The following is a 14,788-nucleotide window of genomic DNA, read 5'->3' as shown; positions in this document are numbered from 1 at the left end:
GAATGTTCCTAACACATAAAGACGCGTGAAGTATCGGAAGTATTAAAACGTTTAAAGAAATGAAATTTTCCTGTAAAAAAAAAAAATAAAAAATAAAATTGTATCTCATCGCAGAATGACGGCACAAAAGGTTACCGCTGGCGTGTAATGATGCTTGTAAAAAACCGCGTAGTGTAGGAGTACCGTTAAAAGCACGTCGAGGACAGTGTAACGACTTGATTTTTTTACTCGCTGTTGCGCACATCGATAAAGACATCAAATATCTCAAGAGAGAGAGAGACTGGTTATTCACAATGGCAAGAAGCGTTACGAGAAACCTGTTACGAAACTAATATACTTACGTAGGATTCGAATGATGCATTGCACATACGGTCGTTAACCTTATTTCGATCTTTTCTTTTACCGCGATAGCGTTAGATTGCCGCGAAGACACGTGGTGAGAGCCGAAACGTACGCGTTTTGCTTCGAGCTATCGAACGATTTACATCCGCGCTAGATCGTTTCGATCAACTTTTTATCTAGTAGCACTGCTGCAATTTGCAATTAACCCTTTAAGCACCGCTTATGGGTATTTACTGATTCTGTAACGGGGTGAGGAAAAAAGAGTCCATCATTTACATGATGATCTCTGCAAGAATTGCGTAAAATAATAAATCTTCAAAGGGGAATAATTAACATTATTCGATAACTTGGGAATAAGATTAATGCTCTGTGATATTGTAATATATCACATTTTTATTTTCTGCCCCCCCAAGTCGCAGAATGACATTGATTACTCTGCTCGTAACGTATTGCTTTCGGACAAACAATCGTTATTAAAAGATTATTTTAATAAATTGGAGAGAGAAATTTTTAGAATGAAAATATAAGATAAATAAAGTCATCAGTAATTTTTTTTTAAATCATAAAAGCGAGTGGGATCTAAATAGAATTTTAGACCTCAAACTATCAACTTAAATATTGCAAGGATGTTAAATGTGAGCAATGAAACGAATATGACGAAAGTGCATTGGAACTCGTCAACAACGATTTTCTTCATAGATCGCTTGCTTTGATCGTAAAATTTAGCTAACAAGAAACTGTTGTAAATAATCTAGTCGACGAAATGCCAGTTAGATTGTTTCAAGATCGTCGCGCCTCTTAACTCCGTCACTATTCTACTCGAGTGAATCCTGCTCGAGCGTAACCAAGATGGCTGCGCAGCGGTTTTGTTAGTCTTCGCGAAACATATCATGTCGTTTCGCGTTGTGTCGTTTGCTTCTGAGGCCGTTTTCCTCTTGTCTTTCTCGCTTTCTGTCATCGCGTCACAATAAATTAAGTTTCGAGCACTTCTAACATATCCTTCGCGCGCGCACGTAATAATCTTCGGGCTAAGTTACTATATTTTTGTCACTTAGTTAATAATTTCCAATAATTATAACATTTCCTTGATTTGATTAAGATAACTCTAAATTGGAAATAAAGAATTTTTTTTAGATATTTTTGCCAACTATTCCAATATTAAGTTATAATGATTGTGTCTATTCCAGCCAGATATGAAAGATTTAGATACAACGTTCTCTAAAATTTTTCAAACTTATATATTTCATTGAATTATATAAAGTTATAAAAGAATAAGAGAGAGAGAGATTACTTAAAAGATTAATTAAAAATTAATTTAACTACAATTTAATTATATATTAAAAAATTAATAAAATATCGAATATTTATATAAATTATATTTATGTAAAATAGCCGATTAAAAAGCCGTGTAGCCTACTTTTAAAAATTGGTATAATCTTTGCAGATTACATTTTAATAAGAAGGTCAATCTGTTATTAATTATTGCGATTAATTATGAGAGCAGTTTGTTAAATTAAGTGCAGGAGAAGATAAGGCAAAGATGCGAAAGTATATCGGCTCGCGTAATTAAACCAAGTTTTCGGCCAAGTCAGCATATTAATCAAGTAAATTTCGCCGCCATCTGTGACCCTAGTAGATGTCGTACACGGATATGGTCAGGTTTACGCACGGCAGGTGGTCGCGTCCGGTTGTTCTTTATCAAAAATTTACTTTTATATAATTCTCCAATACGTAAATATATATATGTATCACTTTAAAGTTTCTAATTTTTTAAATTACGCATCTTGAAAAAAAATTGCCAACGAATTTCAATGGAAAATAAAATTCGAAGACTAAAAGAAACACGCATTTTCTTTTGTGAATATTTTTAACGAAACATCAAATCCTTTTCTAAAAAAGATATGTAAAGTCGATACATGCATATCGAAGTTTATTGTTGTCGCTTTTCCGTGATACTCATTGACTGTCAAGATTCGCGTTATATTCGTATATCGAGAGGCTGTCATCGCGAGGATTAGCAGTTTGACAGTTTGTTCAAAATAAAATTATATGTTTTAAATAATATGTTATAATACTTTATCCGCGATTAATATTTTCTGACAGAAATCAGCTGATAACTGTCAAAAATATTAATCGAGTTTAAAGTATTATAATATTTTATTTAAAACTAATATCATTACTTTATTTAATTTTATTTTAACAAATTGTTAAACTACTAACTCTCGCGCGATGACAGCCTCTCGATGCTACGAATATAACAATGCGAATCGAAACAGTCAATCAGCATCGCGGAAAAAATACAACAATATTTGCGAGAATCGACTTACATGTCTTTTTTAGAAAAGGATGTTATAATATTTTAAATTCGATTAATATTTTTGACAATTACCAGCTGATTTTTGTCCAAAAATATTAATCGCAAATAAGATATTACATAACATATTATTTAAAATTTTACTTATTTCAATATTTTCAACATATTATATGCATACTATCTCCATATATTACCGCTATAGAAATGTTATGAAATACAAATTTCTCACTCACCGAGACGTACAATAGCGGAGTTGTAGTAAACAGCACACATTGATCTGAAAACAAAATATTCAAATTATGTAATACATATGTGTGTGTCGAATATTTCATAAACAATGCAATTTAGAAAAAATGTTTTCATATCGCATACCTTAGAGTTGCCTCGATGTCGCCCGATGCCTCCCTGGGCCTCCTCCTCCTCTCGTGGACCGTCATTGCTCCTTCATAGCACTTACGACACTCGCGAAAACACAAATAATTACGATTGTCCGACATTTTACACGGCATTCCCGACACGCGAAACTTTACACGGCACTCCCGACGCGACGCGTGAGACACACGCGTATTTCGCGCATTGCACTCGCAATGAGAAAAACCGATGCGAAAACTATAATCGTACGAATCAACGTCCGTTCGCGACACTCGAGAATTTCGCAATCAAATTCGCGCGTAGGTTATCAGCAATGCTACCTGTAACAAATAAAAGAAAACATTACTATTTTAATTTTTATAACATATTATTTTAAAATTTAATTAACAAATTTTCGCTTTATTAATATTTTTTGACAGAAATCAGCTGATTAAAGCGTTAATTTTCTAATTAATTTTTAAAATAATAACATGTTTTAAATAATGTTATAATACTTTAAACTCGATTAATATTTTTGACAGTTATCAGCTGATTTCTGTCAAAAAATATTAATCGAAAATAATGTATTATAACTACATATTATTTATAACATATTACTATGTTAATTTTTATAACATATTTTTATTTTAAAATTTAATTAGTAAATTAACGCTTTAATCAACTCCTGTAAAAAAATATTAATCGAATTTAAATAAACTTTATTATTTTTTTCTTAATATCATTTTTTAAATACAAAACCGAAGAATGGCGCGTAGCGCGCGCTTAAGTTGTTCTAGTGTTTCAAAAAATATATAAATATAAAATATATGTGTATGTGTAAGTTTCTGAATTTTTTGCCTTAAAAGTGTGAGAAAACTTGGAAAAGAAAGTATCGACGATAACTATTAAGATTATTGGAAAGCTGAAAGGAAAGGGAGAGAGAGAGAGGAAGAGAGACCGCGGAGATGCGAGTTGCGAAAAGATAGTCGAAGCGGCGAATTCGTGAACATCAAACGAATTAAATCTCTGCGGAGAGCCGACCGCAGAAACTAATATCTCGACGCGCACCGCTTCTTCCGTCCGTCCGTTTACCGTTTCATCGTCGTGTCTCCATGTCCTTGTCGTGCAAAAATCGCTTTGTCTCCGATTTTATTCGCATTGTTAGATTTTGGCCTGATTTTGAAAGTAAAAAGCTAAAATAATAGTTATAAGAAACGAGGAGGCTAATAAATGCAAGAATTGAATAAATTCTGATGAAGAATATATCTATATGCAAGTATGTCATTTAATTAACCCATTATGAATAATATAAAATTACAATTAATGTATAGAAATTAATATTAATATCTGAAAGATTAGATTAAATATATTATAATCTGAATAATAATTATATAAAAATAATATTTATATTTTACATAATTGTGAATAATTAATGTTATATAGATATTTTAAAACTTCCTCTCTTTTTTATTAAACAACTTGCTCTCTCTTTTATTTCTTCATAAGTGAAAACTTGAGTTGCAGTGCATGTGTATGATCGAATCAATGTTTTTCATGAAAGCCTTTATTATAAAGTGCTCGGTGGTCTTCAACTCTTTAATTATTTATTTTCCCGAAGTCCATAAATTGGAAATTAATCTTCTCTCATATACGGTTGGTTATTAATATTTCTATCTACCTAATATTGACTTCAGTTATAAACAATTTGAATTGATTGATCGACAAATAGAATATCGGTTAGACACTCAATTACATTCTAGCCAATCTACTTCTCGTACAGTGCTAGCTGTATTTTTATTTCTCTGAAATAATTATTATGTACCTTCGTCAATTAAATCGAATGTTTTCGCAAGCAAAATAGTTTGAGAACGTGCTCGATAGAGAGTAATAAATTATGAATCATATATTTATAATTATAACATTCATAATTTCTTGGCACATGTGTAATTTGAGATATTTTTATTGATATTTGACTTCAAACACAAATGTCAACTTTTCATTAAGTAAAATATGTCAATATTGAGAGGAAACACGTATTGCTCTACATTTTTAACATAGATTTGACGCTAAACATATTCCAAGTTTTTAAATTTCCAAATAATGCGATTAAAACGATTAAAATGTAAGAATGCGGATCTCGACTTTGAAATAAGATAAACTGTCCTGCCAGAGATGTCTGATCATCTTATACATATATATATATAAACATGACATTGCTTGTATCTGTCAGTGAGAATTTTTCAAGCGGACTGTACGGTCAGGTTGCGCAGGTGTGACCGATGGCGGCGGCCTTTGATCCTGGAGCGACTCCTCGGCTACTTTGTCCACGACTCATCGCGCCCGCCTCGCTTTTTCGTCATTCGATTCGATTATTTCCTAATGGCTAACGCCATTGCGAAAACGACCATCTCGCGTATACTCTCCGGTAAACATTATGCAAGATAAAAAATGCGCCCCGGTTATTGGCTAATGACGTTAATTGACAATATTTTCTTCGTTCAAGGGTCTACGCGAGTATAACGAAAATTGTAAAACGGAAACCGGTATTACGCGGCGTCATCCATATAATGAGATATGACGGCGGTGATTATTTAAGCTGCTTCTCGAGGAAGCGATTAATGCATTAGCCAATAGAATCGATACGGCAATTTTCTTGTCAAGTTTTATACCGTTGGGATAAATTCTCGAAGATTTAATCATCTAATGATTTTGAAACTCTCCGATTCAATAATTCACTCTAAAATACAATACACGTCATTATTAATATATTATTAATTTTTAATATAAATTAATTTTTATCATATTTTTTTAGAAGATTAATGTGAAAACAATACATAATCTGAAAGTGTATTTTTCACAGATACATTTAAATTATTCGATTTTCCGCGTTTCAAAACCTCGGTGAATAGTATTGCAGCACGTATTTTAAAAACTAAACTACAATGTGTTCACTGTTCACCATTATGTCCGATAAGTTATGACGACGCAGATAATTACTTTAACTGGCTGCTCCTTAAACTGGCAATTAATTTCTAATAACAGGCCGATTTAAGAAAATTACCGCGATAACATGCGCTCGCAACGAGTTCGATAAGAGACGGTGGAAGTCAGAACTTTTAAAATGGCAATCCATTCTCACTCCTTACAAGAGAATCTATTTATAGATAAAGAAAAAAATTAATAAAATATTAAAATACTCAATTGCTGATATTTTGATCATCTTTAAAATATAAATCTCGATTGCTCAATTATTTAATTAAATTCTTGAATTTTCAGACAGTCTAGATATCAAAAATATAATCAATTAATATATTGTTTTACATATATGTATATTGTATTTAGAGAAGTATATGTTGTATCTCATAGAGTAATATTGCAAAGCGAAATTATTTATATTTACATATACGATCTGTTGTAACCACAAATTACTTTGAAATCTCTAAAGGCGAACGGGAAACATTTTGAATTACAATCTTAGCTAGATCACAGGCATAACTACGATAGTTATGGCTCTCGGAATTCCGTCTGAGCACCGTAACGAATGCGTAATACTTTTATGGGGAGAACCCTTCCACGTCTCAAAAATACATTTAATTTGTAGAGACCCTTAGAAATGATTCTCTAACCACAATTCTAACTTGGTCGCCTGAGAAAACTTCGATTCGTTTTGCATGTCCCGTTCTCTCGATCGCTATGGGATTATGAAATTTTGGTGTTATGCACTGTACATTTGGGTAAATAATGTTTCGCGTGTTTTTTACGGAAGTATACGATAGATTTTGTTAGAAAATTGGAATTAATATTAAAATACATAGGAAAAACGAATCTCAAAGTCTCACTTTGCCATATTAAATCATTAATGTGTAAAAGGAAAATTGAAAATGTATCCATCGTTAATCCTGTGTGTTTAATAGAGAAACAACTGCTCTCAAAACACCGTTATTTATTGCGCAGCTGCGTGTTCTTTAATAATCTCTGACCGACATGCGTTGCCGCTTATTGGCAATCTCGTAGAATTAATTGGCAATTATTTTGTCCCTATTATCACTACGTATACATATTTTACATTTACCAACATCTTTGTAAATTCACGCAATGTAGAAAATAAATATCCTTCTTATTGCATATATTTTATTCCCACACATGGAATTAACTACAGACATAGTTCGTTAATTAAGTGGCGAAAATGGTGAAGCACGCAGTACGTTCATTTAATTCTCTAATATTTTTTCCATATTTCTCGTATCGTATTTTACGCCTAACGCGTTTAGGCGAATAATTTTTCCGTCGCGTAAAAGTCTGCGAGCAATTACTTAGACGACGTCAGCGATAAAATCTTAATACATCTGTACGTATCGGTAGCTAATTATCGCATTTCTCTCTGAGAGACACGCTCGCCGAGACGAACGGTCTTGTTATCGGCGGAATTTAATTGCTGCTGAATCGATGTTTCGTTTGCGGTCTTGCGCAATGCGCGCGCCTTCGTTCATTCATTTTATCTGCGCGCATAATGACCGATAATGCAGTATAAGTCACGAAAGAAGAGAATCACTTTCAGATCTTTCGTGAGAAATCATAGACAAAAATTATTTACTTCGATATAACACGCTTTTTTAACTTTTTTATCTTTAGCATCAAAAATCGTTTCTCTCTCACTCTCTCTTGCTTCTTAACGCTAAAACATTATGCTTCTTGTCATATTCCTTGCAAAAAATTTGCAGTTTGTGTATATAATTATTAATAAATAAAAATAAATAATTTTGTTCTCATGTTTTATAAATTAATAATTAGGTATTAAGTTATAAAACATATGGAATAAATTATTTCAGATTTATTTAAATGATACGATTTTTTGCGCTGGAATTGCTTAAAACACATTTGAACAGCATTATTCGTATTCGAATAAAAATATTGATCGAAAATATAAAATATTTATCGAAATTTTGAAAAACAATTAAAAATCATATACTAATTGAAATCATGAAAGACTTTAAATTTGGCATATAATGTATATTAAAGAAATACACGACCATGCCTAACCGTGTCTAATTTTTTGTTTCAGAACAAGCTAATCACTTGAACCTGTTCAACAATCGCCAGCAACCGAAAAAGAAGCGCAAGAGTCGGACCGCATTCACGAATCAGCAGATTTTCGAGCTGGAGAAGAGATTTCTGTATCAGAAGTACTTGAGTCCGGCCGACAGGGACGAGATTGCCGCTCAGCTGGGTCTCAGCAATGCCCAAGTGATCACGTGGTTTCAAAACAGAAGAGCGAAGCTCAAGAGGGACATGGAGGAGCTTAAAAAGGACGTACAGACTGTGAATCCAATTTTGGTCGCTCAACATCACAAGACTTTCCTAGAGAATGTGCAAGATCTGGGAATTCTAAAGAAACGACCATTGCCAAATTCCATGGATGAGAAATCGTAGAGATCGAATCGCGAAAAAGCTCTTTTTCGATCTTCTGTGTGCAATCGGAATCTCAATTGACAACGGACAGTTACTCTTATAATGATATCTTCGATCGAGAAAAGAAAGATCGAACAGTGATTCAATGTCGTGTTACGACGTACTATTCTGAAAGGCATATACGAAAATTGTTTTATGCGCCAATGCGTAAATTTTGTATAGTTTTTTATGTGCGATTCAATCCTTTGACGTAATTTAGTATCCTTCCTTAAAAAAAAAAAAAGAAAAACGCGAATAATATCTTACAATAATGAGCATCTTCTCGAACTTACTTAACATTGCTTAGTAATCATACTACGATTCAACCTTTGAGACCATTTCTTTTAAAATTATTTACGCTGTTATTGCATCCAATTTTTCGATATGCAAATATTCTCTACAATGGTACAAAGCAGTGACAAAACTATAAATTGAAATACGATGTAGCAGAAGAAACGATAAAAGTAAAAACTATAAATTTCAATAGAAATTTTCGTTGTGCTCTTGTTAGAACTGAAAAAAGTAGCATTTTATGTCGTAATTTACGGCTTAAAGAAAAATGGGAAGCGCATAATATGCTGCAATTTTATAAAGCGCAGGGGCCAGGGGGAGCGCGATGTATTATATTGTATTTATTATCAAATCGAAAAAAGGGGACAACGCGGGCGGGAGGAAAAGGCCGGTTTAAACCATCGATAATAAATTATTAAGCGAATATTATTCCGTAAATTATAAATAACCACGCATCCTGTGGCGCCATTGTGTACATATACTGTATATACGTATGCATCGTTCCCTTGATAATATTACGTATAAACATAATAGAGTCGTTATACATGACTAGGATTTAAAAAAAAGATCGTAAACATATAGATGGGACACTGCAATATACCTGATTATGAATTTAACTAGTGAGTTTTAGGAGCGAATATATAAGATGTATATCTATTACATACGGTGAAATTCGTAAAGTGATAGTGTGAGATGCGTGAGAGTAAATTAGGAGCGCGTATATAAAAATCGACTTAGTACAGTGTATAGCGAAGCTAAATAAATGGAAGAAACACATTATTGAAATTATCTGCGTATCAACTTCTTCACCCTTAATTCACATCATCTTTTCTCCTACAATTCTCCTATAATCTCCTATATATAGGTATATCTTGTATGATATTTCTAAATGACGTAGATAAAATTTACAAAATAAAATTAACTTTTATAGTGAAAAGAAGCTCATCAATTATTAAAAAACAGACTTTATCGATCAAACCTAATTTGTAAGATTTAAGAATAAAAAAAAAAAGATTACACATACAAGGATCGCGTTATTTATCTTCGGATCGCACTAATGAAGTAAAATTTACATTTTATTGCGCTTTGCGTAATACACTGTGCGTGGCAAAAAAGGTTCGACGCGCGTCGGCGTGCATGGGTAAAGAGTCTACAAACGCGCATGTACACAGAGAGAGAGATGAAAAGGAATTATTCTCCAAAAATAGCATGTACCACGCTGCGGCCCTTCTCAGAATCTTTTTGAAGCCATTCGCGAGGTTTACCCAGAGATGTAATTTATTAAGATGAAGTCATTTCGCCCCTTTTCCCTGTTGTATCCGTTCGTGCGGAGTCTGGCACTCGTCATAACCGAATGCTTTTGCTGTCGATAGGTTAGAGCTTTCGTGTCTGAGAAACTTACGAATTCAATATCACAAATATACAAGATCTACAGACGCTTATTTTTTTTTTTTTTTTTTGCCTATATAGGGATTTATTCAGCAAGGTCATTTTTTTTAAATGATGACGAGGTCGATGAGTAATTATTTTTAATCTTTGCTTGACAAGTGATTATTTTTAATTCTCAGAGAATTAAGAGTGAAATTAAAAGTTTGCCAAAATAAAATTTATTTTAATTGGAAAATAATCTGAAAAGTTTCGTTATTTAATTATACTTTTAAAATTTAAGCTTCTAACATTTTTTTTATACGAAAGCAACGTAAAAAAAATTGAAAGAAAATTCTTCTAGTTCTAAAACAAGCACTTAACAGACAATAGAACGGAAGAAAGTGTTTTAAAGAGATTTTAAAAAATGTTAGCAACGTAAACTACATATAAACTTGCAGAAGCCGCCGGGTACTTATTAGAAGTATTGAGAGTGCATGAACTACACCCAAGACATATAATCAGCATATACTTAACGCGTGTAAAACACGTAATCATATCCGCTATAAACATCCTAGATTCGACTCGATTAATCTATTGCGCTAGCAGCAGCACGCGTTTTATATCAGAGATAATGACGACAGGTTAATGATAGACTCATTAACGAGACCTCATATCAAATGGTTCCGTTTAGCATCAGATATTCAAGTAACAGGAAGCGAGTTGGTATAATGTCGAGCTATCTGTTCGTATATCATACATTGCGAGACTCATTGCTGATATGCGAAATTAGCTGCACTATTTATGTATACGAAGGAGTTATATATGTGTAGGCTTATATATTATATTTTATAGAGATACTTTCATTCGCATATTTATATACGTAGATTCATGTCTGCGTAGATTTGCGAAAATTCTCAAATATCCGGTGCTTTAAAAAATCGACTGTTTATTACGCTCGTTACGATCGACCTGATCGACACATGCGATCGTCGAGAAGCGAAGGGTTCGATAATCCGAAGAGACGCGAACCTAAAAAGCGTAAGTTAGAAAAAAATTGAACGACTAACTGATCGCGAAATATTTTTAAACTCGTAAAATAAGAGTGGGAAAAAATATTTTATGCAATCGTCGATACAAGTCGAGAAAAATATAATGCGATTGCAGCAGGCTTGAACGTATGCGAGGCAGTTCTGAGCCATCGCTGAAATCGACGGACCCATATATGAAGCAGTAACCAAGGTAGCCCGTACCGCCCTGTAATTCAGACGCCGCAACATCCAAATAAAGAATTCATAATGGCGATGATGACCACCGTCAATTTTCTCGATATATCCGATACACCAATAATTCAAGCGATCTTCGACTGGAATGTGCAATATCATTCATTGACCTTCATGCACCTCGAAACGCATTAGTCGCGATTCTACGAGATCGCGCGAGTATAATGCACGACATTAACGAATTATCGTTTAATCGCGACAATTTATAACCGATTCGTATATTTATATCCTTATCGGAAGATTTTTATATTATTGATCGATATTCGAATCTCTCGACATATTGAAGCTAATTAATTTTATAATTTGTTTCATCCTAATTATTTTCGATATATTGCTCGTAATGAAATAGCGATTGTGAAATGGTATTCGTTAACGCGAACCTCGGGAATCAAATTTATTCAACGTACCGATATAGACAGATTATATAAATGTTATCGGATTATCGAAAAATTAATTTCGTGGTAATTATCGGTCGGTCGGTAGCAGGCACATCGCTCCCATTTAATCGCCGGGTTTGAAAAGAAGTTTTTTTTATTGGTTCGATTAAAAACTTGTCTCTTCATTTCGTTTAATTGAATCTCGCAATAGTTTCGCTTCAATATAATTTTGTAATTTTTCAATATAATTTTGTTCGTAGTATCGAGAATAAAAAAAAATGTTTGAAAATGCCAATTTGCAACAAAATCATTTAAGAAACTTTAAATATGTCAGCATAAAAAATACTGTATTCTCTGTACATCAATATTATCAATATATTTAATATCTTAATATTAAATATATTAAATGTAAAAATATTAAATGTAAATCAAGATTAAAAAATCACAAGATCGCATATTATTTTTATCATCTAGAAATTTGTCTGTCCGTTTATTAACGATTGAGCAAAAAATCTGTAAAAATGCCAGTCCATTTGATAATAAATGAGATTGTGTCAGAAATATCAGAAGTTTCTATTTCATGCATATCTGCATTCTAAATATACAAGCTTCTCTTCGAAATTACCAGGAAGTCAAGTATGTAAGTTCACTCCGGAATGACCTTAAACGTAATCTCATCGATGCATACTAATTTGTCTCTATACGAAAACACGTGCGAACGCGTACTCGCGCACGTGTCGTCGACCGTGCCGTCAAGATAGGCCATGCGAGCGTATTATTCAGCGTTGTTTTGCATAATCTTACCAGAAGATACCTCCATAAAAGCGGCTCGCGTAGCTCATTTTCCCGGCATTGACACGCCCACGTAATTCGGACTCATTTACTCGTTGACTCGCTTAACCCGCAGCCAGTCATGCGTCAGTCAAGCCGGCGCGGACTGCCGCAGATCCATAATTTCGATTCGAACCGTTTCAGCACGCGAGAAACGAGTTTCCCTCGCTCTGCGCGGATGTAATTAGACGTGGATCTAGGCTCCCCCGGCCCATCAGCGGGCCTCGTTAATGCGATATCTCGACCCCGCCGAATCCTCTCGCCTCGGCGGCGAGTCGCCGATCATAGCGCGCCTTCCTCCCACCCGCCCTCGCGCTTCTATTTCGTCCGCGCTGTCCTTTTTTTCCATTCTTCATAGACTGACTTCTTTCACGTGGCTGATTTCTACCTGCGCGGTCTTTCATCTCGTCTTCGCCAACGAGGTCCATTTACACGGCGGAAGGACTTCTTTTGGGAGGCCCAGCTATGCTATACACGGTTCTACCTAACGAGAGCTCGTAGTCCCGACGATGGAAGATTAATATGTGGGAGTGTTTAGGCAAAAGTGGGTGGGTGATCAAGACGATATATTATTCGCGCCGGTTGGAATCGCCGCGAAACGTTGCTTCACTTAGATAACAGATGATGCTCGGATAACGAGTTTTAATAAGTATAACATATTAAGGTGCACAGTTATTCACGCGCAAAATTATTTTAATATAATGAAAACATTCGGTTAAAATATTTAATAAAGAAAGAAGATAAAAAAGAGAGCAAACAAACCTATAAAAACAAAGTTTTTTACAGTTTGCACATATTATAAAAATATAATAATATATTTTTAAAATAATACATCTTTCTGAATAATTAAAAAAAAAATTTGAAATATTTAATCAATTTCTCATAAGCCATTATAAATGTTCCTGTTTTAAAAGAGAGAATAAAGTTTATCAAAATCATTTATGCATCAAAAAAATTCTAAAAAAGAAAATACAATCTCGACAACATATTCTTATAATTTTACAATTTTAGGAATAATGTATAGGTAGTCTTTTTTTTATATGTGTGCACATGTAAAATATGTCTTGCATGATAAATTTAATTTCTGTTTTTTGACGTTAAGTTTTATCTATCATTCAGCTCTGCTCTTATATAAGTATATCGTGCTCTCTGCAAAATTTATTAAATTTGCATCAATCATCGCTAATTATAGTTTATACTATTAATAGTCGTCCTAAGGCAGCATTAAGCAAATGGAATCTGAGAAACTGAAATGCGTTAAGTGATTAGAGATCTTTTCACACGCGTTATCGGATGAAATGCATCTGGGAAACGCGGATTCGCGAGAGCCGCGCGTTCCACGAAGATGGAAGTGATGGAAGCGGATAGACGTGCGAGCCGTTCGTCGTCGGCATCGTTGGCGCGAATGGGACAGCTGATGGCCGGTGTCCCCGAAGGCGATCGGCCGAGACCAATCAGCGTTCGTTCGTCCGTCCGCGCCCTAATGACACCTGCAGGCTAAAAAGCCATGATATTCAACAGCCGGACGCTAACGAACTCTGCTGCGTACCGCATGAACCGCGGTAGAAACTCAAGGATGGGGACACGGCTGCAATACCGTATACACAAAGCGCAATATACTTTGAAGTTCATTATTTCTGTGGAATGCAGTTTCTCCAATTTATCGAAATTTCAGCATTATTTTTCTAATCACGTAAAATCAAATTCTTAAACAAAATAAAATTTTTTAATATTAAAAAAAAATCAAAAAGAATAGATACAAAAGTAATTAATATTTCATTTTAAAGATTCTTGTGCATAACACAGAAAATTATGCCAGAGAGTGAATATCGCACTGTAGCGCTCAGTCTGCGTTAACAAGAAGATGGTGCAGTTCTCCGGGAAGCGGTAATCTAATAAGAGCCGATTCCGCGCAAAAAAGCCCTCCCGTGTGCGTTAATTCCACCTTGTTTCGCGGATCACTCGAGGTAGACGACGATGGTGTTCGCGCAAGCAAGGCGCTATATGCGTGCGTATAGAATGATCACGAATTACGATGACGTCAGGTTGACGGAACGGAACGGGTACCGGATAGGTTAATGGTAAGGAGGCTCTCCGGGATCGAGGCTTGGGTCTGCCAGCGGCTCGGCTCCTGATTACAGACCACCGGATACTCTATACTCTCGCTCTCACTTCGGTTATTGTAC

At 34.4% G+C, this 14,788-nt stretch overlaps 2 protein-coding genes across 2 annotated transcripts in view; one reads left to right on the top strand and one right to left on the bottom strand.

Moving 5' to 3' along the window:
• The window catches only part of LOC145937162 (uncharacterized), an 86,309-nt gene extending 83,013 nt beyond the window's left edge, over positions 1-3,296 (bottom strand). Inside the window, exons 1-2 of the mRNA XM_083040103.1 lie at positions 3,029-3,296; positions 2,890-2,933 (exon numbers count right to left, since the gene is read on the bottom strand). Coding sequence (XP_082896229.1) covers positions 2,890-2,933; positions 3,029-3,165 — 181 coding nt within the window. The 5' untranslated portion in view covers positions 3,166-3,296. The remainder of the gene's footprint in view (positions 1-2,889; positions 2,934-3,028) is intronic.
• The window catches only part of LOC145936858 (uncharacterized), a 49,559-nt gene extending 40,854 nt beyond the window's left edge, over positions 1-8,705 (top strand). Inside the window, exon 2 of the mRNA XM_083039541.1 lies at positions 8,070-8,705. Coding sequence (XP_082895667.1) covers positions 8,070-8,437 — 368 coding nt within the window. The 3' untranslated portion in view covers positions 8,438-8,705. The remainder of the gene's footprint in view (positions 1-8,069) is intronic.
• Positions 8,706-14,788: the final 6,083 nt, after the last annotated feature.

Source organism: Prenolepis imparis, unplaced genomic scaffold (assembly GCF_030444845.1).
Source record: "Prenolepis imparis isolate NDT839.2.m4 unplaced genomic scaffold, iyPreImpa1.0 SCAF_1, whole genome shotgun sequence".
Classification (NCBI taxonomy): Eukaryota; Metazoa; Arthropoda; class Insecta; order Hymenoptera; family Formicidae; genus Prenolepis; species Prenolepis imparis.
Note: the sequence above shows the minus strand (reverse complement) of the source record. Positions and strands in the feature narration are given on the sequence as shown.